General features: G+C 36.6%; 2 protein-coding genes across 3 annotated transcripts; one reads left to right on the top strand and one right to left on the bottom strand.

The window, feature by feature from the left end:
* Window positions 1–440: 440 nt before the first annotated feature.
* LOC107854434 (epsin-3) lies at window positions 441–4327 on the top strand. The gene is made up of 4 exons (XM_047399181.1): window positions 441–1003; window positions 1446–1568; window positions 1660–1821; window positions 3583–4327. Exons 1-4 carry the CDS (start codon window positions 780–782, stop codon window positions 4085–4087), a joined length of 1014 nt encoding a protein of 337 aa, XP_047255137.1. The 5' UTR covers window positions 441–779; the 3' UTR covers window positions 4088–4327.
* A 376-nt stretch (window positions 4328–4703) lies between these two features.
* Window positions 4704–20569, bottom strand: LOC107852726 (U-box domain-containing protein 33). Of its 2 annotated transcripts, none has more exons than XM_047399180.1 (7): window positions 20145–20569; window positions 18447–18565; window positions 14977–15083; window positions 12956–13526; window positions 11777–12325; window positions 5695–6414; window positions 4704–5194 (listed from the first exon to the last, which is right to left on the bottom strand). In XM_047399180.1, the coding sequence occupies exons 1-7, from the start codon at window positions 20425–20427 to the stop codon at window positions 5012–5014; spliced, it is 2532 nt and encodes an 843-aa protein (XP_047255136.1). In that variant the 5' UTR covers window positions 20428–20569; the 3' UTR covers window positions 4704–5011. The 2 variants fall into 2 exon arrangements, with proteins under 2 accessions (XP_047255136.1, XP_047255135.1); XM_047399179.1 differs by having other exon boundaries at window positions 12956–13544; window positions 20145–20561.
* Between the last annotated feature and the right edge of the window lie 1626 nt (window positions 20570–22195).

The following is a 22195-nucleotide window of genomic DNA, read 5'->3' as shown; positions in this document are numbered from 1 at the left end:
TCTCAACGCAAATTTAAAGTAATCAAATTCAATATTACTATCAAATGTTGAACGAAACAATTAAAGTAAGAAGCAATTTTATCATTGATTGAATAATAAAAATATACATACCAATAAATAAATATGAGGTGCGAATAAATTTTCTAATATCCTGCCATGATGTTTAGTGTTTTAATTTAGGCACACATTATGTTACTTCAAATCTATAGATGGTATATTCAAAACCCACTATAGTCATCTTGGAAAATCCGACCTTATAACAAGACACATAAAAAGTCAACAAATCCACTTAAATAGGTCGTCTTTGAATTGTCATCCCTTTTGGTGATACCTGTCAACACAAGTGTCCTCATTACATAGGTAGTGACCACTAATATTAATTGTAGATGAGAAGTATTAGGTGTATATAATGGCAATGAGAGGTTTTAGGTGTATAGTCGCACTTTATGTGTTACGTAATGATCAATAAAATAATTTTTTTTATCAGCTTAACATTTTAGTCGGAAAATTTATCTGGTATATGTATTCATGGAAGATGTTAAATATAAGAGTACCAAAATTAATTCATAAAACCATGAACCGTTCAATTAATTACCTAAGTTTGTGGGGGTCATTGATTTGTTTATTTTTTTGGCTCGATCTTCTTTGAGCCGTTATTCATCTAAAAATTGGGTTGATAGGTAGCTAGTGAAATAGGTGAGTTATGCACACAAACAACACTAATATTAAAAAGAATATTATTAATGAAGTAGGTGTCTGCTGTTAGTTTGTTGCATCATATGGGTTTACCTCTTCTAACTCCTCACCTAAAAGTCCAAGATCCTACATTTTTTTTTCGTGTAATCAACAAAATTATAATGTCAATACAAGGCGGCAGCGAAAACAGTAGCAATATTATGGCTCAACCATTTCTCCATGAATTCAAGAAACAAGCTTCTTTCTTCCTTAAGGAGAAGATCAAGACAGCCAGATTGGCCTTGACTGATGTTACACCAACTCAGATGTAAGTTCTATGTCGGAATTAGCTATGTTCAAATTTTGTAGCTATATAGATAAATCCATAGCTAATCTTATTTAGCAACGGATTACAAACAAATAATCAAGAAATCCTGTTAGCTGCGAGCTAATAACTAATTCCACTTTTTTTTTATAGTGTTTGTGCTATGATTATGGATTTTGACTTTTCGATCATTTGTATATTCTGATTATTCCTACATCAACAACAACATAATACAAGAATCCATAATTAAGATCTAGAAAGGGTAGAGTATATTCAGACCTTACTCCTACCTTTATTATAGTAGTTATTTTGTGATTTAACTTTTATAGTAGGTAAAATTCAATGACTTCAATGTAACGGAAAAAGTTTTTGTGACTTTACACTGGTTTAAAGTTAGTGATCACACGTGAAACCAATCCTAAGCTTATGATGATTTTGTCTAAAGATTGACAGAAGAAGCTACAAATGGAACTCCAGGTGCACCAGACACAAAAACACTAAAAATCATAGCCAAGGCAGCTTTTGAAGTTGATGACTACTGGAGAATTGTTGGGATCCTTCACAAAAAGTATTTTATTTTTATTCTTTAAATTTATTTATTTTTTGCAATTTCTTGGATAATATTTTGAGGCTTGATGATGCTTTGATGTATGATATAGATTGTCAAGTTTCGATAAAAAGAACTGGAGGGTTTCATATAAGGCTGTGATAGTGTTGGAACACTTGTTGACTCATGGACCTGAAAGTGTTGCAGAGGAATTCCAAAGTGACAAAGATGTTATCAGGGAAATGGAAAGCTTTCAACTCATTGATGAGAAAGGGTAAACATTTTAGAAGTTAATTTAATTATGATCATCCAATTATTAATGAGTAAATACATAAATACCTGATGTTAGTCATATATCATTTTTTTTTGCTGAATTTCAGTCACAATAAAAGAGTGAATGCACGCGCCAATCAAGTGCTGCCATATGTAAATACGTTTAATTTCATTTTTTTTAAATATTTTTTAATAAAAATTTTCTTTTAATTTTGTTTGTCAATTAATCAATTTTAATTTCTTCTTCCCCAATTCTTCATTAATCAATCTTCATTTATTCTTTCCCAATTCTCAATTAATCAATCTTCATTTGTTCTTCCCCAATTCTCCATTAACAGCCATTACTCTCTTTTTCTTTGTTTTTCCCAATTATCCATTGAAGTTAAGAAATTTCAACCAAAAAAAAAAAAAAATTCCTTAATGAATCAAATTAGTGGGATAAAAAAATCATGTATTGACTTTAATATTTTCTTAATTTGTTTAAAAGTTGTGAAATCAAGTTTTTTTTTTTGTGATTAAATTTTTTTCCGTCTTCAACACTATTTACTTGAATCATAAAACTCCATTAATGAATCTTTAATGGAGGAGTTGAAGAAGACAATGGTGTTGAAATCTCATTACTCATTAGTACTGAGCAATTTCTTCCTTGTTCTTCTTCTCCATCAATGTTCATTAATGGTGTCTTTGTTTTTTCTCTTTCCACTTAATTATATTTCACAAATTCAAATCGAGTGACATCATTAATGGAGATTAATGTAGAAGAAGAAGAAGAAACAAAAGAAGAAGATGAAAAATGAAGAAGATGGCAAATGAAGAAGATGAAATGAAGGAAGAAGATGAAAAATGAAGAAAAAAGAAAACTTAAATTAAAAATTAAAAAAGTGGGTCCTTTTTATTACACGTGGCACATTTTAATTTGTTGGTTCAATTTTATTTTATTTTCATTCACGCGCTTCAGGTTTACAACGGTTTAGGTAAGATTCGTGGGGTAATAGATCGAAAGTATAGTTAAGGCTTTTTAAAAAAATCGGACAAGATTAGGGTGGTCTTTATGTATTTACTCATTATTAATTTATGGTAGAAAAGTCATCACACTAACTTTTGGAATGGGAAAAAATATCTCAATTCCGGAACAACCTCTCTATCTCTCACAAGATAGAGATAAAGTTGCGTATACATCACCCTCTCCAAACCCTACCCGTGGCCCTCTCCAAACCCTACCCGTGGCCCTCTCCAAACCCTACCCGTGGGCCTATACTGGGTTGATGTTAGAAAATAACTCAATTACACATACATACACACACATACACACACATATATACATACATACGTATATATGTGTGTGTGTATAGAATGGAAATTTAATAAGTCAAGAAATGCTTAGTTCCGTCCCAAAAACTCAATAGGTTGGTATTTCAACAACTCACCTTACATAAAATCCACGTGTCATCACTTAAAAAACAATAACCCATTTTTCGACCCATCTTAAGGAAAAAAAAAAAAAAAAAAAAAAAAAACATGATGTGCCACATGGTGAAGACATCGGGCATTAAGTTGGGTCAGAAAATGAGGTTTTTGTTTGTTTAAGTGATTCCGCGCAGATATTATGTAAGGTGAAGGTGAGTTGCTTATAGTATCTATATTTACATGACAATTTTATATATTGTGGTTGCTTGCTTGTCTATAACTTTGTTGCAATAAACTAAAAGTTGAATATCCATTTATATTGTGGAGGCTAAAGTAATTTGAATGATGTATGCAGATTCAACTGGGGACTAAATGTTAGGAAAAAATCAGAGAGGATATTGAAGCTGCTAGAAGATGTGCAACTTCTTAAAGAAGAGAGGAACAAATCCAGGAAGATATCTAGAGGAATTGAAGGTTTCGGGAGCTTCAATATTAGGAGTGCTAGCAGTTCAGGGGAAGGAATTTTGCAAGAATCAGCAATTAAACCTTATGGAAGGTGTAATTCTCAGTTTAATCATTATGAAAATGAGGATGATGAATTGCAAGCTAGTGAAAAAGTGGATGATGAGTACTTAGTTTCTGGGGTTTCTTGTATTAGTTTCAAAGAAAACATGGCTCCAAGTGAGGACATGCATAAGTGGAACTTCAAAGGAGAATCAAAAGCACTTCTCGATGAACAGAAAGCAGAACCAAGAATGGGATTCTCCTCAGAAGAGGATCACCCTTTCAGCAAAACCGACAGATTAACGTCAGTGTCCCTGCTTTCTTCTGGAGATCAAGTGATCCAAGCATGTCACTAGGACGCTCCCCTGGAACAGTTGTTTTGTGCTTTCATCTGTCTCTCAGGAGCAATCGTGTGGTTTTCCGAGAGATTGGCCCAAGTGACCTAACTGGTTGTTCTCTTATATGCTTATACCACTACTAGCTGTTTTGAGATTCTGTAGTGACCTACAGGTTAAAGCAATGCAGAAATGCAACTGTACTTCCATATCAGGTTCATGAAATAATTGCTACTTTCTTGAAAAGAGCTTACTGCCCAATTTGGTTTCTTTTCCTGATTAGAGGTGATACAAACAAAAATAAACCGTTTAGATACTTGAGAATTATATTTGTTATTATCCCAATTACCCTGTCAACAAAATGAATTCTTGCTGCTTCTACCCTCAGCAACATGTAGAATCTCAGGAAAACGGGCGGTTCAGAAGTTCTGCCCTTATTTTTGGTATCATAGGGGAGGCATTGACCTTTCTAACGTATATTAAGTCGTACTGACATGGCCCTACTGATTTGTTTTCAATCGGAGCATCAAGCAGCGCAACCCAATTCCACTTTACTAAACCTGTGCTCCTCCGAGGAGAGCATTTGCTTTACCCAACTCCCTTATCACAAGGCAGAAATCAGCCACCCGACACATTGTTTTGAATGAAAAATAGAAGTGCCTGCCTATCAAAAAGCGACACTTCACTAACAAGCAAGAAAGGCTCCAAGTGATGTTACACCTCTGTTAAGAGTTATAAGAGCACACAAAATCAGTCTTAAAAAATTTATAACTACTTCATTGTCTACGAGACGATTTCAAAGCTCTCTTCTACCATTATCAACAGTCTTACCACTTTGGTGTATTTTCCCTGTATTTGCAAGGCTAGCTCTAGGTTACCTTTTGTATCCTAGACTCCTCAAATACATACATATCGATTTACACTATGTTACTACTACGTGAGGATTTATAAGTTGCAGACCCAATCCTTGATAGCAAGTCGTAGGGCATGGTTGGGAGTTAGCTCCAAATGTCTTAGTTTCAAATTGGTCATTGGAGAAGTATCATGACCACTTTCCAGCCATCCTTGAATAGCCTCTCCTTCATATGTGAACCCATCTGCGGCGACCTGAGGGTCATGCATTATGTCCTGAAATAAATTCACAATGATGTGAGCATTATTGAGCTGCAAACATGAAACCCAGAGAAATCATTCCAAACAGCAAAGCGGAGTGTGAAAAATACAAACACAGCACACTAGATGGATCATTTTAAATTAAGTGGTGATCAATTTTGAATCGTAAATTATAACGACAGCAGACCTATGATGCCATGCAACTGGAACAGCTATCATCTCGGAAATTTTACATTCAGATTATGTCTTTGATTTTGATTTTGATTTTTGGTTCCATGTTCTGTCTTGGGAGTGAGTGGGCAAGGCTGATTGAGAGGAGAAAGGATAGGACTAGGTGTTGTAACTTTGACATGATAGCAGCACTACCAGTTTGCTCCCTTTCAATTCTTTTCAAGTCTACACTAATGATTATCCCCTAAATTAAAAATTAAAATAACGTATCTTTATGCCTTCCTATCCAGCGCTAGAGGACCACAAAAGTTCATATGATTAATAATGAGCAGTGCATTACTTACCTGGCGAATTGGACATAAGAAAAATGACGGCACTGATTGCTCTTCCAACTCATTCAAGTTCTCTAGCTCCATTGCAAGAGCCGGTGTCAGCTCAGGCCTATCCCTGCTGTTTACCTCACAGCATTGCAACGCTAGTTCTGCCAACCTCCTTGACACAAATGTAGACCATTCTCCAGCGGATGGATCCAGAAGAGACTCCAATTGTGCACATGAGACCGCCCTGCGTACTTCACTGACTAGTCCTACTAGAGTTCTTCCAGTTAACATTTGAAGGATAATAAGTCCAAGTGCGTAAATATCCGATTTTGGTGTCAGAGCTCCAGTTACATGAAATTCAGGATCAGTGTAGGAAAAGAGACCCTTTGGTTCACTAAGACGATCGAAACTTGGGCATCGTAGGGCTTGCTTAGGAATCAGCCCAGATATCCAGACATCACATACTTTACAGCTGCCTGTGGAATCAAGGAGCACATTCTCAGGCCTAAGATCCCCATGTACAATCTTTTCAGGGTAGGAGTGTAAATACAGAAGTGCACTTGCAATTTCAGCAAGAATTCGTGCTCGCATCTTCCAATTCATGGGACTAATGTTGTTTTTGCCAAAAAGGCGGTCTTGGAGGCTCAAGCCCGAAAAATATTCATAAACAAGGCACCAAACTTCTGGACACATACCAAGTAAAGTGACCAGATGAGGATGATGTAACTTAGCTAGAATTTCCACCTGCAAGTAGGAAGTTAATCATATAAGCAAGCACACATATCAAAGAAATTGTTGGCAGAAAATTATGAGATTCCCTTTTAGCTTATGATGAAAGACCAAACTGAGTACAAGGGAAGGCATATGCACTTGAGTTGGGCAATACTAAGGAAAATTACATGCTAGGCATTTTAGACCAATTGTTTTTGTGAGAATTAATGGAGAAAAATATTATTGAATTATGTGTCTACATAATTACATTGACACCCATAGACACTACATTACAGTCCTTTTTCAAGTAGGATTTTGTATACTATTCCTATTCCTACTCATATTCTAACACTCCCCCTCAAGCTTGGTGCATACAAGTCATATGTACCTAGCTTGTTACAAATGTAATTAAGACAAGGACTGGTGAGGGACTTGGTGAAGATATCTGCAAGTTGATCACTTGACTTTACAAATTTTGTAACAATATCTCCCGAAAGTATCTTTTCTCAAACAAAGTGACAATCAATCTCTATGTGTTTGGTCCTCTAATGGAACACTGATTAGATGCAATATGAAGGGCTGCTTGATTATCACATACAAGTTCCATCTTACCAGTTTCTCTAAATTTTAGTTCTCTCAGCAATTGTTTGATCCAAACCAGTTCACAAGTTATTGCAGCCGTTGCTCGATATTTTGCTTCGGCACTAGATCGAGCAACCACACTCTGTTTCTTACTCTTCCAGGACACCAAATTACCTCCTACTAAAACACAATATCCAAATGTAGATCGTCTATCAGGGGGTGATCCTGCCCAATCAACATCTGCATATCCAATGATATGCTCATGGCCTCGATCCTCGAAGAGTAGTCCTTTATCTGGAGATGACTTTATATATCGCAAAATATGAACAACTGCATCCCAATGACTATCACAGGGGAAGTCATAAACTGACTTACAACACTCACAGGAAAAAAGATGTCAGGCCTAGTCACTATGAGATAATTCAACTTTCCAGCCAACCGCCTATACCTTCCAGGATCACTGAGTGACTCCCTCTGTTCTGCAATAAGTTTAGCATTTGAATCCATAAGAGTGTCAATGGGTCGACATCCCATCATTCCTATCTCCTCAAAAATGTCTAAAGCATACTTGCGTTGAGAAATAACAATACCTGATCTGGACTGAGCAACCTCAATACCTAGAAAGTATTTCAGTCTGCCAAGGTCTTTCATCTGAAAATGTTGAAAGAGATGTTGCTTCAAGTTAGTGATACCACTTTGATCATTATCGGTGATAACAATATTAACATAAACCACCAAATAAATACACATATTTGGTTAAGAATGGCGATAAAACACCGAATGATCAGCTCCACTATGAATCATGCCAAACTCCTAAATCACTGTGCTAAACTTTCCGAACTAGGCTCAAGGGAATTGTTTCAAACCATAAAATGACTTGCACAATCGACATACAAGGCTGCTACACTCCCCTTGAGCAACAAAACCAGGTGGTTGCTCCATATAGACTTCTTCCTCAAGATCACTATGTAGAAAAGCATTTTTAATGTCCAACTGATAAAGAGGCCAATGACGAACCGCAGCCATAGAGAGAAAAAGACGGATTGATGCTATTTTAGCCACGGTAGAGAAAGTGTCACTATAACCAACCCCAAATATCTGTGTATATCCTTTGGCAACAAGGCGAGCCTTCAGCCGATCAACCTGATCATTTGGACCAACTTTGGTTGTATAAATCCAATGGCAACCAACAGCAAATTTACCTGCAGGAAGGGAAACAAGCTCCCAAGTACCACTCGTATGTAAAGCAGACATCTCATCAATCATAGCATATTTCCATCCTGAATGGGAAAGTGCTTCTCATGTGGTCTTAGGGATAGAAATAGAGGACAAAGATGATACAAAAGCATAATAGGGTGATGACAAACGATGATAACTCAAAGTATAATGTGGGTTAGCATTGTGAGTAGATCTTATATCGCTTTGAAGTGCAACTAATTGACTAGGAAGAGGCAAGTCCACAGTAGGGGAAGCGTCAGGCGCATGACATGATTCATCTGGGATTGATGCTGGACGTGGTCGGCGGTGATAAGTCAAAAGTGGTGGCACTGGAGATGGAGATGGAGATGGAGAAGTAATCGTAGATTCCTCAAAGATTTGTGTGGGTAATACTGGAGGTATGGGTAAAACCTCAGAGATATCAAGATGATTAGAAGATGTATAGTAAGGTTGAAACTCAAAGATTGTGACATCGGCGGACATAAGGTAGCGACCCAGATCAGGTGAATAGCATTGATACCCTTTTTGAACTCGAGAGTAACCAAGGAAAACACATTTGAGAGCAAAAGGGGCTAATTTATCTTTTCCTAGGGCTAAATTATGAACAAAACATGTGCTCCCAAAAACACATGGGGGGGTAGTGTAGAGATGTGACTGAGGAAATAGTATGGAATGGGGAACCTGATTATGGATTGAAGATGATGGCATTCTGTTAATGAGATGGCAAGATGTGAGGACTGTATCGCCCTAAAAATGCAGCAGAAGATGGGATTCAATGAAAAGAGTGAGAAATCTCAATGAGATGCCTATTTTTCCTTACTGCTATACCGTTCTGCTGAGGGGTGTATGGATATGATGTCTCGTGAATGGTTCCTTGATGAGTCATAAACTCCTGAAACTGGAAGGATAAGTATTCTAAGGCATTATCACTATGAAAAGCACGAATAAAAACACCAAATTGATTTTGTATTTCAACATAAAAACTTTTGAATATAGAGAATAACTCGGAATGATCTTTCATCAAGTAAACCCAAATACATCTTGAAAAATCATCAATGAAAGTAACAAAGTAACAACATCCTAAGGGTGAGACCCCAAATATCCGAAGGAACTAATGAGAAAATAGACTTTGAGTGACTCTCAATACTGCGTGAAAATGTAGCACGGGTGTGTTTCCCAAGTTGACACAACTCACAATCTATCGTGGATAGACTAGACAAACTAGGCACCATCTTTTGTAGCTTGGATAAACTCGGATGTCCCAAACGTTTGTGAATAAGGTCAGGAGGGTCTGTAGCGGAGCATGCTGTGAAGGAATTTAAAGAGGTAAGATGGTAAAGACCTTATGATTCATGTCCTATGCCAATTGTCTGTCCCGTTTTGCGGTCCAGTGTTAGAAAAGAATCATAAAAAAAAAAGTTATACTACAATGAAAGGCACGTGTCAGACGACTAATAGACGCAAGATTAAAAGGACAACTATGGACATAAAGAACAGAGTCTAGAGTGACAGAAGATAAGGGTTTGGCTTGTCCAACTCCTTTTGGCTCTATTCGAATTCCATTAGCTAAAGTAATAGCAGGAAGAGATTGTGAATAAACAATATCAGACAGAAGTGATTTGTCACCAGAAATATGATCAGAAGCACCTGAGTCCACAACCCAGGATCTAAAGGTAGGAGATTGTGCAGTTGAGGCTATTGGTAAAGATATATGGTTACTTGCTCGATACTGAAGATACTCATTATATTCCTTGTCAGATAATTACACCCATTGATCACCTGTGGTGTTAGACTGAGAAATATAGGCATTTTTAGGTGGTCACCATACAAAGAATAGCATATTCCACGAGTATGTCCAAGCCTATTACAATAACTACACTTAGGTCGAAAATAGCATACGCCTCGAGTATGTCCAAGCCTTTTACAATAACTACACCTAAGTCGAGATCTTCCAATTCGACCTTCCCCTCGTCGATTCTTCATAAACTCTGACATCTGAGTTTCTGATCTGCTCATTAAGATTCAGATTTAATCAGGAAAAAGATATATTGCCGGAATTTGGCCGAGAAAAAGAAAAATTGCCGGATATAAGATTTGATGTCCGAAAGTTGCTCGAAATTAGAAAATAATCACATGAGCAGCCACGGAATGAAGAGGCTAGGCTACTGAAAAAAGAAACTGTCAAAAAAGTCGTCGAAAGACTCTACACGCGCCGGCGCATGGACTGACGCACTCGCCGTAGAATATCTTCTGGCGGCGCGTGAGGGCGCATGTGATGCCTATTCTCGACGAGTCTGACTGGGGTTTGCTCACCGAGAAGTTCCGAACATAATGGTGGTGTTGGTTTGTTTTGAAATACACCGACGAAAAATATATTTATTTGGGCAGCGGCTTCTGTCACCGGAAAACGACGCACTGACGCCACAACAACAACAACAAAAAACCCAGTGTATTCCCACAAAGTAGGGTCTGGGGAGAGTAAGATGTACGCAGTCCATACCGCGACCTCCGAAGAAGTAGAGAGGCTATTTCCGATAGACCCCCGGCTCAAGATAAAGAATAATAAACAAGGGGATGTAAGACATAGCAGAAAGGGCGTAAGAAATAATATAATATAAATCAGAGAAATACGAAATATGAGCGATAAGGTAACACGAAATAAGAAAATAGGAACTAAGAAATTATGAATGAGCACCCACCTAGAAGTAACAAACACTCCCAAACCAAAGACACCTATGTACACAGTCCTAAGGTTACTAACCCGACTACACAAGATCCCTCCTGACGGCTTGCTACAACCCACACCCTCCCGCTATCCTTCTACCCTTATCCGCGACCTTCACACCTTCCTATCTAGGGTTATGTCCTCAGTAAGCTGCAGATGCTCCATGTCATGTCTAATCACCTCCCTCCAGTATTTATTCGGCCTACCTCTACTACTCCTAAAGCCATCCAACACAAGCCTCTCACACCTACGAACTGGGGCATCCGCATCCCTACTCATCACATGCCCAAACCATCTCAGCCTTCCTTCCCGCATCTTGTCCTCCACCGAAGTCACTCCCATCTTCTCCTGCATAATCTCATTCCTAACCCTGTCCCCTCTAGTAAGCCCACACATCCAACGCAACATCCTCGTTTCCACCACCTTCAATTTTTGGATGTGGGAGTGCTTGACTGGCCAACACCCCGCTCCATACAACATGTCCGGACGGACTGCCACTCTATAGAATTTGCCTTTAAGCTTAAGGGGCACCTTCTTATCACACAACACTCCCGAGGCGAGCCTCCACTTCATCCAACCGACGCCGGAATGATATTTTTCTCACGAACTCTCTAATACCATGTGAGAAATAATGGAGAAAAATATTATTGAATTGTGCGTCTACATAATTACAGTGACACCCTATTTATAGACACTACATTACAATCCTTTTCCAACTAGGATTTTGTATATTATTCCTATTCCTACTCATATTCTAACAGTTTTTATGTTGAAACGGAACTCTCAAGTAAAGAAACATAAGAGTGGAAGCCAGATCCTATCTATATGCAATTTGCAATCCAAGCATATGTATGTAAGGGAGATGCTGACCTGTTCAAAAAACTGTGACTGCCGCTGCATATTATGTGGATGCAACTGCTTAATAGCTACGGTTTTATCTGAGAATTCTCCTTTAAACACATCAGCATATCCTCCCTGACCAATCCTGAAGCTCTCAGAAAAATTGCATGTGGCTGTCTCCAAATCGGAGAGTGAAAATTCAACCAACTCAAGTGATTCAGCGCACTCAGTCAAGTAATTTGGACTTAGTCCTCCATCATTTCCACGATTCTTCCATGAATTGATCCAGTGAACGGCTTCACCAGTTTGCTGCTGAAGTTTCTGCTTCTCCTTCCGTAGAGTTACTAGGGAGGAATGAATCAACGACAATTCTCCAGCAATCTCTTCACGCTGTCGATTGGCCTCCTGTGTACGACTATCCAGGAGGGCTATATTTCTCATGGCCTTGCGCAGCTCATAAGTTATTTCCTTCCTCTCCTTCAAAAGCTTTTCTTTTTCCAGCAATGTAGCTCCCAGAGCATCCTCAGCTTCCTTCCTCAGTTCAACTTCATGTGCATGAGCTGATTCAAATGCTTTTACCTACAACAAAGCAAAATTTCAATATTTCAGAGCCAAGAAGGAAGCTTCACTTACAAAAAAAGGAAGCTTCAGTGGTATAGAAGAAATAGTCCACCAATTAGTGTTTTCAGTCCATTGTAGATATTGCAAATATGAAAAATGACATTACTATCCACACAATATTCCTCTTATTCTGGAAGTCGTCGCAGTTTATTAGATATGTTGCATGACTTTATGCTGTATTTCAGAATATATACTGGCTCTAGGGATGACTACTCTGAGATAGATTCACACAGTAGAAATTACTTGGTCACAAACAGAGAATGTAGTTCTAAAGTGCTGCAGTGATGGACAGAATGCAATATCAAAATTTTTAGTTCGGGTAAGCCTATAGTGGATCTACTGGTATATTAGACATCATGGCTTTGGTCCATAAATGAACGTGAAGCCATAATATAAAAATAGCTAATAATTGTAATTTTGCTTCGCAAGTCTCTAGGTAAGCATGTGATCTGTGATATCCAGCAGTAGCCAAATTCTACCATTGTTCATGCATCAATATAGTTCTTCCACAAATATTTAAGTATTGATGATTTGAAGAGCAATAAGAATAAAACCTCCTCAATTCGAATACAGAAACTAGAGGATTACCTTTCTGAGGGATTCCGCAGCTTCAGCTTCCAGTTTTTTGCGCTTATGAATTTCTGCAAAAGCTTCAGTCCTTGATGATTCAAATTCTGTGCTGACTTCTGCCAGCTGTTTGTATAAACTTTCCATCTCAGCATCAAGGGACACCAATTGTTCAGCAGAAGAAGCACAACTACTATCAGGAGTAGAACTTGTTGAAATAGATAAAGCAGGAACGCTGATCAGATTGCTTCTGCTGGTAGAAGAAAAGCTCTTGAACCGTAAGTCAGTTTCTGATGAAATTAAGCTTTTTATTCCAGATGGCAGCAGGTCCCTAGACGAACTTGACCGAGCACATTCTGGGAAGCGGATAGCCTCGTTCTTGCAAGACTTTAGAGACTGAGATCTTAAACCGCATACATCAACTGCCACTTCTCGAGTATTAGGAGAAATAGGTGCAATGAAGCTTGAATACTCAGGATGTTGTCTACTCCAGACTAATTTTCCTTTGTAGACAAAGAATATTTCACAGAATGAAGGGAAATTTGTGGCAGCATAACTTGCTTTCCAGGAGCTTTTCTTAACCTTCACACAACTGTATATAACTGGTAAACTTGGGTACAAAGGACAAATCTTATTTGATGAAAATTCAGAATGCCAATATACTGTTTGTAAATACAGGGGAAGGAAAAAAAAAGGTGAAAGAAAAGATACATATAGACATACCAACTAGCTTAGATTAAGGCTCTCTCATGTTGATATTCTTATGTTAGAAGGTCCAGAGTTAAGAATCTTTTCACATTTGTTCACAGATTTGTTTGTTAGTGTAAAAATGAGAGAGGGACTTTAAAGAACTTCTAGGTATATGCAGACTGGGGAATTTTGTATGTTGAGTGTAAAAATAACTAAATAAGAGAGATTTGTCTTTTGGACAAATCATCATATGCTGGAACGAAATAGTCCCAAATATAGCAGATGGATGGAGGATTCATATAACCCACGCAACTAGTTTGTGGAGGAGGCATTGTTACTGTTGTCATCTTAGTAAAACAAGTGAAGCAAGATATAGGATTATAGGCTGCATTATGAAATTCCCCAGTTAGCAAGCAAATACAACCTCTACTGATTTCTAAACCTTGAAATTTGATCACTGTTCTCAGTTCTCCAACAGTGAGTTTTGACTAGCCTAATAGTGTTTTCGGCTAGCAATCTCACTGCACTAGGCGATTTGTTCCCACCCATCAAGTTTTGATGAAAAGAGTTCCCTGATGCTTGTGTTGGTGGGAAGTACAAGTGGATTAGTTGAAATGTACGCAAACTGGACCGTGCACCTATTTTGCCAGACTCTAAAAATATTGCCACGTCCGTGTTAGATAGCGGGGCAGTATATTAAAAAAAAAAAAAAAAAAAGTTCTAATTTTCTTCTACTAATTAGGTCAGTCAGGAAAAATTGACATCAAGCTACTACAAAACATGAATCAAGCAGTCAAAGTGTTCCAAAAACTAGAGATTCCTTTTTTTCTCCTTGGTTGATGTGGTAAATCTCATCATCTCCCCCAAGATATCCTGTCTAGAAGTCAACAGTAGCTCTTTCAGGTGTTGCCTCCTCGGTGACTCAAACTCTCAACCTTTAGGTAGAAGCTGGACTACTCTTACAGCTCAAGTAACCTCACTTTCCAGAAACTAGAGATTCTAGGAGATCAACATATCAACTTGGACATTTCAGTTTGTGGTCAATTCTGGTGCCTCTGACACAACAAATCTGGTTTATGCAGGAAAAAAATCTTGTAGGAGGAAACAAGTTTATGAAAAAAGATTTATAAGTTCTCATTAAGATCCTTGACACAAAAACAAAACCACATGAATTTGGGATATTCTATAGAGTCCAGAAGTCTTTCCAAAGAGACAAGACTCCTCAAAAATTGTAAAAAACTTGAATCATATAACATAATCCAGGATTCACAAGTGTAATCATAATCTATAACAATTCAAACAGTTTAACTACACTTGAAAGTAAATTAAACGATTAGAAGTTGAAGACGTACTCTGGTATGGCCCCAATTATAAGCTTCCTGATGTTATGTTTGTTGACAAAATCCAGAATTCCTTTTAGGACTTGATCTGATTCAACTATAGCAACACTTGCTTTAACCTGAAAAGATTATCACATCTTCTGTAAGTGACTGCATTGGCAGCATGATCCAAGGAAAATACTTATCATTACTTTTGAAAAGAAAACCGAGACTTTTACGGTACATAGATCATGATACTGAGAAAACACTAGTTTTTTTTCAATTGTGTAGGAATGATACTGTGAAAACATTAGTGTCACAGATGTAGCAAATGTCGTTGAGTAGCAATGGAATGTCAAATCTAGGCCCAGCCATCAACCAGAGACTGAAACAATTGATATACCAACACTGGACAAGATGTAGCGAGGAAGGAAATTGTGAAAGCAGTTGAAAATAATTTAAACTAGAGGACTTCTAGTCTTTGTTTCGGATGTAATAGAAGATATTAGAAAGTAAAAAAGTGAAAAGAAAAACATATTTTGGGGGGTTCAAACCCAATGATGCTGTCAAGCATAGCACGCAGTAACAGGTTCAAATCCCAACGGAGGCAAAAAAAAAAAAAAAGAACACTAGGTAATTTCTTACCGTCTACCCAAAACTTGGTGGGCAGAGGAGCTACCCAATACCTGTGTTGGTGGGAGATAGTAGGTAACCCTGTGGAATACCCGAGGTGCACACAAGCTCGGCCCAAGATACCCCCATCACAAAAACAAAATAAAAAGTACAGCAAGCAGTGATGTGGAATAAATCAATGGTTATGTCGAGTTGACTCTTTCAACTCAGTGATAGCTTGAGTGAGGTCGATAACTCGAATAAGAAAGAGGCATGAGGGGGCAAGTGTGGATAAAGCGGGTAGACTTTTACGGATTGAGAGGATAGAGAGACGACAAATGGGGAATACTTCGACAAGAAGGGAGCGATCTGGACAGACAGAAATTCAGACACAAAATGCTTAAGATGGAGAGTCAGGAAGCTAGAGCCCAACAACTTCTTCGTCAACCTTTACCACATCCTCACCTTTTTACTTTTGAATAGGAATTTCTTCACAACCACATCATTTTTAACTGATGCTTTCACTTCCTCTGGGTTTCTTTGAGATCTAAAAAAGGAGAATAAAATCGTTAGAATTCACTCTTGCTTTTCCCGACCACATTCACTGCTCCAGACATATGGTATAATTCTGATCATCAGAAGGAAAAACCTTTTTTTGAGAAGGAAGGAGAAACTCTTTTTTAAGAATGCTTAACAGTAAAAATGGCAACGAAAAACAATTTCTATCTTAATTTATCTAGAATGTTAGACACCCATAAATCTGTTCATTGTCATGTCCACATTCAGTGTATACATTTTGAGTAATCCACATGTGTTCTTCAGAACAAAAAAAAAAGGAAAAAGAAGAGAGAAAATCCAAATAGCCTTCAACAATGACCTTTCTCTTTTGTACAACCCAGCAAACAACAAGAACTGCAACAGGGCATTCCCTTTAATCCATCAGTACTTCATCACGATAGAACTGTCAAATCAGGATAAACATGTGATACAGTTGTGATTGATGGAATATGGTGGATATTTATAATGGTGCTTAAGTTTCTACGGGCGGTAAAAGTTAGGAGGTAGAAGGAATCGTGGTGAAGATGGGAAGGGAAGGAGAGAGAGAGAGAGAGAGAGAGGGAGGAAAGGGTAAAAGGGGCAATGAGAGATACCGTAAATGGAAGTAGTCAAATTTGGTACCATAAGAGACAGAATTTCAGGAGGAAAGCATGGAAAAGTATCCTCTCTGGAATGCTGTTTTAACCTTTTGCTTATTCTCGGCATTTGCTCGGGAAACTAATCGAAAATGTTACTTGGGTTAATGCTTGTAGAAAAGAATTTAATATCACATTAAGAAAACTAGTTCAAAGTAAGATATCTGATAGTGGTCCCACAAATACACAGCCAGACCTGAAACCGAGCCTCAAAATAAACCCATTCTAAAGTTTCTGACCAAAAATGAGTTGTTAACATCTGTACACGTCATTTTGAAGCAAAAAGTACATAGAAATCCTCTAGCAGCTTTTAATGATAAAGGATGAGCACTTTTACCATTTAAGATTTGAAGTTTTTAAGCGAACTCAATGATCATTATAAGAATCATAAAATGAAATGGTCCGACCTAGCTCACCATACTCGTACTTATTAAAAGATATCGCATCCAGACACTTTCCCCTGTAACAGTTCTATCAGTTCTATGCAAATCATATCAAAATAAGTAAGCCCCACGAAGATGACAGTCCTAACGTTTCAGAGTAGCAAGTGACCTCTAGAGGTCATTTGGTAGGAGGTGTTAAGAGAAAATAATACACATATTAGCTTTGGTACACGTTAATCCCATGTTTGGTAGTGTTTTCAACCTATGTACACCTTATTTAGTACTATTCTTATGCATACGGTAAACCATGACATTAACAATACGGGTACTATTCATATTCTAATACCCCATATTCAATACTATTCTTGTTCAAACCCCCGCAAGATTTATCTGATATCTGTTGCTGGTGGGAGGTGGGAGGTATCTCATGGATTTAATCGAATCGAGGTGCACGAAAGCTCGCCCGGACACCACGATTATCAAAAAAAAAGTATTCAATACTATTCCTCCTATTCCAGTACACCCTATGGCGGAGAATTTAGCAATGCCAGCAGCCTGGTGAGGGCCATTTAATACAACAAACTAAACAATTGATAAAAAAATAATGTCAACATAACTAAACCCAGCATTGCTAACCCTAGCAATATCCAATGGTACTCTTATACACCCTATTACTCTCCTACTATCTTATCCATCGATTCTATTATTACATGTTGTTTCCTTTGCTTCGGATACTGTATTTTTTGATGTTACTATTGTTCTCTTCTACTTTATTTTAAGCATGGCTTCTTCACTACTGTATTTTCTTTCAATACTTGATGTTGATATGTTTTACTTGAGTCGAGGGTCATTGGGAAACAACCTCTCTACCCTACCACCCTCCCCAAAGCCCATTACACAGGGTATGTTGTTGTTCTTATACACCCTACCAAACAACCCTTTTGAGAATAGATTACACTTCTAAAGCAAATTTGTGAAATACAGTAACAATGCACAACCTACACAGAAATTATTCTACGCTTGAGAGGAAGGAAATGGTGAAAGAGCAATACGTAACATAAAAAATCACAATTCAACATCGTAATTCTCTGACTGGACATTACAGTACCAACAGCTCTTCCATCGACCATCATAGAGTAAAATGGTCATGCAGTTACAAGTATTGTCTTCTTCTTTTTTCAATATAATCCACCAAATGAATTTACTGAAACCTGGTCTTACAAAAATGATTGCAACTTATGCTATAAACAAGACCGTGTTACTGGAGAATAACTGTCACAACATTCCACACCAACCATTTTGAGACAAACGATACCTTTGATTTGCAGCATACACTCAAAAAACGAGATAGAAGTTTCCTAGCCTCTTCTCTCTCCGCATTTCGAAATGTGGATACCACTTCTGCATTAGCTTGAGTAGCTGGCAATCTTCCCACTGCATAAAAATCACAAGTATGGACACATGATGGTAGGTGGTCGAAAGAATATATAGGTTCTTCAAGAGATTTTCTCGTCTAACTATGTTTAATACCACATAAAATGTTTTAAAAGGGTGCACTTTGGTGGGGAGGAAAATGTTTATTATACAACGAGAAAACAGTTCCTGGATTAATTTTTATTGTTAGAGTTACCAAAATGGAAGATATATGGTAATTGTACAACTAATAATATTCGGTAAAAGGAATTTATGAGTATTGAAAACAGTAGCGACATGTTGACTTAAGCAAGTGATATTGGACTTAGTTAGGATAGTTGTGCAAGGGAAATTTTGTTCATTCCTTTTTGGTTGAAAATTAGGGGGCATTGGCCATAAAAACTGTGAGTATTCAAAAAAAATATCTTTTGTTTTCAAAGTGAAAAATGATATTCAAAAATAGAAGTTGTGTTTGGCCATGAATACAAATTGGAGTTGTTTTTTATTTTTTGTGAGTAATTTGGAGCGAAAAAAAGTGAAAACAACCTTTTTTGTGCTCTTCAAGTTCCAAAAAAATCCGGAATTGGACTTGGCCAAACGTGCTTTCTAGAGTTCAACACCGGAAAAAAGAAAAAAGAAAAAAAATCATGGCCAAACACCTCCTTATTTTCTAGGAACAAATAGTTTCACAACTCAATGTAATCAATCAATCCTTAAAGACCAAAACTCTTCACAACTTATTAAGCAACATTTCATTAAAAAATGGCTGAATTTATCATCATGATATTTCATCTTCATTTATAACCTAGAAAGACTAGAAAAATGAACCCAAAAAAGCATTCTTTTAAGAAACAACATTAAAATATAAACACTATTTCTCCATATCAAAGGCCCCTTAAGTGCAAACATAGAATGCACTAAAGCTCCCACTACACACTGGGTTCGGGGAAGGGCCGGACCACAAGGGTCTATTGTACACTGCCAGAAATGCAGGATAAGGCTACATACTATAGACCCTTGTGGTCCGATCCTCCCCGGACCTTGCTATGCCGAACCCCACATATAGCAAGAGCTTTACTGCACTGGGCTGCCCTTTAAAGAGTTTCACAACTCAATGTCATCAAACATTCCTTAAAAACCAAAACCTCACTACATATTAAACCTATGTTGCTCGGACTCTTCAAAAATGTCCATGGGTGTGTGTCGGATCCTCCAAAAATAGTGTATTTTTGAAGGATCCGACACAGGTGCGGCAACATATTTGGAGAGTCCGAGCAACTTAGATTAAAAAAAATGTCATTAAAAAGAAGCTAAATTTGTAATCATGATACATCATCTATATTTACTTTCCTTTTTTTAATCTTTTTGGTGTCCACGCCAATTTGCGCCCACCTTGAATAATTCCACGGGATATTGTCAACTCCCACCAAGCAACACGCAGCATCGGGTATTAGGTAACTTTATCCAACAATCATTTACATTTATAACCTAAAAACACTAGAAATGATCCGAAAAATAATCTTTTAAGGAACAACAACACAATTTCTCTAAGTAGAAACATAGAATGCAAAAATAATTAGGAGAAAGTTGAAGAACATACACAAAGTGGGTATATATGGAGAAGGTTGAAGAACATGAAGAATGCAAATTTCTGAGTTCCCAAATGTTTTACAAGCCCATTGAACTGAAGCAACACCTTTATCAACAGATTTTCCCACAGCTACATATACTCTAGACCCTTCTTCTTCTTGTTGTTCTTCAACAACAATTTCACTTGATTGAGGAGTGATGAAAATTTGGCTAGTTCTGTAAAACCCACGTTTAAAAGTGGCCATTGATGAAAACCCAGAAGGGAAATTTGGAGAAGGGGTTAGTAGCTCCATGGTTATTCAATATCAACAACTCAAATTGGTCGCGGATTCTTTTTGTGCTCGAGTGTGTCTACATCCCACGACTTACATTTGTTAAGAGTCAGACTGATAGGTGTGTTTGTTGTTAGAATTAAGGCTCCTTTGGTAAGAGGCATAAAGAAACCAAAAAAAATTGACTATTAAGCCCATTCAAATTTTTAATTAGCAAAACGGTTTATACTTTGTTAATTTTTAATCAACAAAATAACTTATTTCTATTTTCTCATTTATCAAATTAATAGTCGATCTATCTATATATAAGCCGGATTGATAATCAATCTGTCAGATTGATAATTGATCTGTCTATATATCTATCGAATTGATAATCAATTTGTCTATATATCTGTCGGACAGATAATAAATCTGTATCAAAAATGAATCACCTCCTAAATAAAAAAACTTATAGTTCACTTAATTAAAAAATAAATTTAAAAGGTCCATTTAACAAAGAGTCCTCATAAAGAATGATTAATTGGGGGTTTAGTTCTAGATGAGTTTATTCTTTATTTGATTGAGATGAATTTACAGAAGAATATATTTTGAGATTAGTTATTTCAAAATTATAATATTATTTTTATTTCACATTAGCGAATAATAATTTTGATATAATTAATTACGAGATAACTTGTTCTCCACACGAATGGCTCTTTCATGGAAATGTGTGATTTTTTTAAAAAATATTCGATATGTAAATAAAAAAATATTAACCTTAAACGACAGTTGTATAGAGGGTGTTTGGATTGACTTTTAATAAGGAGTTTATAAGCTAAAAGTCATAAATTGATACTATCCTACTTTTAGCTTTTGGCTTATTTTGACACTTTTTAACTGAAAAATAAGTGCTTAAAAGTATTTTTTTACTTTGTAAAACACCATCAAAACTAAAAAAAAATATTTAATTAAAGGCTAAAAGCACCTAAAAATAAATCAATCCAAACACTCACTGTAATTTAGATAATATGTGACGTGGTGTGATGGAGATTGAGCCTACGAGAATTAGGCGAGGTTGAGTTGTGTTAGAGAATGAGAGTGTACTATCAATGTTTAATTCATTTATGAAATTTGTTTTTTTTTACATTCAGTAGAAAAAATATTTTTTCTCATTTTTTAAGAAATTTATTTTTTAAAAACAAATATTTTCTGAAAACGTTGATCAAGTGAATGTGAGAAAAATACAAAATATTTTCCTTCATATCGAACACACCCTTAATCCATTTGATTTTTTAAAATTTTTTGTAAACGTTAGAAAGACTAAGAAAAATAAATTTTTAAATGAAAATATTCTTAAGAAATCTAAATTTTAGTTTTAAAATTAAATTAATTTAATCTAATTTAACATTAGATATTAGTTAAATTAATTCTCAAAAATAGGAAACTTGACAACTAATGAAGAACGAACGCATTTTCAAATCAAATTATTTTTCTTGGTGGAAAGAAAGATATCCCACTTAGATTAAGTTTTCAAACAAACAAAAAAAAAAAAAATAGCACATATTTCTCTGAAAATTCATGCGTTAAAATAGATGCAAAATACACAAGTGACAAATTTTTCTTCATACTTTTTCTGACTTTACAAATCGGAAAGACATTATAATAAATTGAGAAGTGATATTAAAACAAAAAGGAAATAGAAGTTAAGTGTCGCGGTTTAGTTACTTTTCAATAATACTTCACTTTAATTTTAATAATATGAAGAGTCACCTAATAAAGAATGAATTAGCTAACACTAACTACTCCACAA

Source organism: Capsicum annuum, chromosome 11 (genome assembly GCF_002878395.1).
Source record: "Capsicum annuum cultivar UCD-10X-F1 chromosome 11, UCD10Xv1.1, whole genome shotgun sequence".
NCBI lineage: Eukaryota > Viridiplantae > Streptophyta > Magnoliopsida > Solanales > Solanaceae > Capsicum > Capsicum annuum.
The sequence above is the reverse complement of the archived record's forward strand: the minus strand, read 5'-3'. Positions and strand labels throughout refer to the sequence as shown.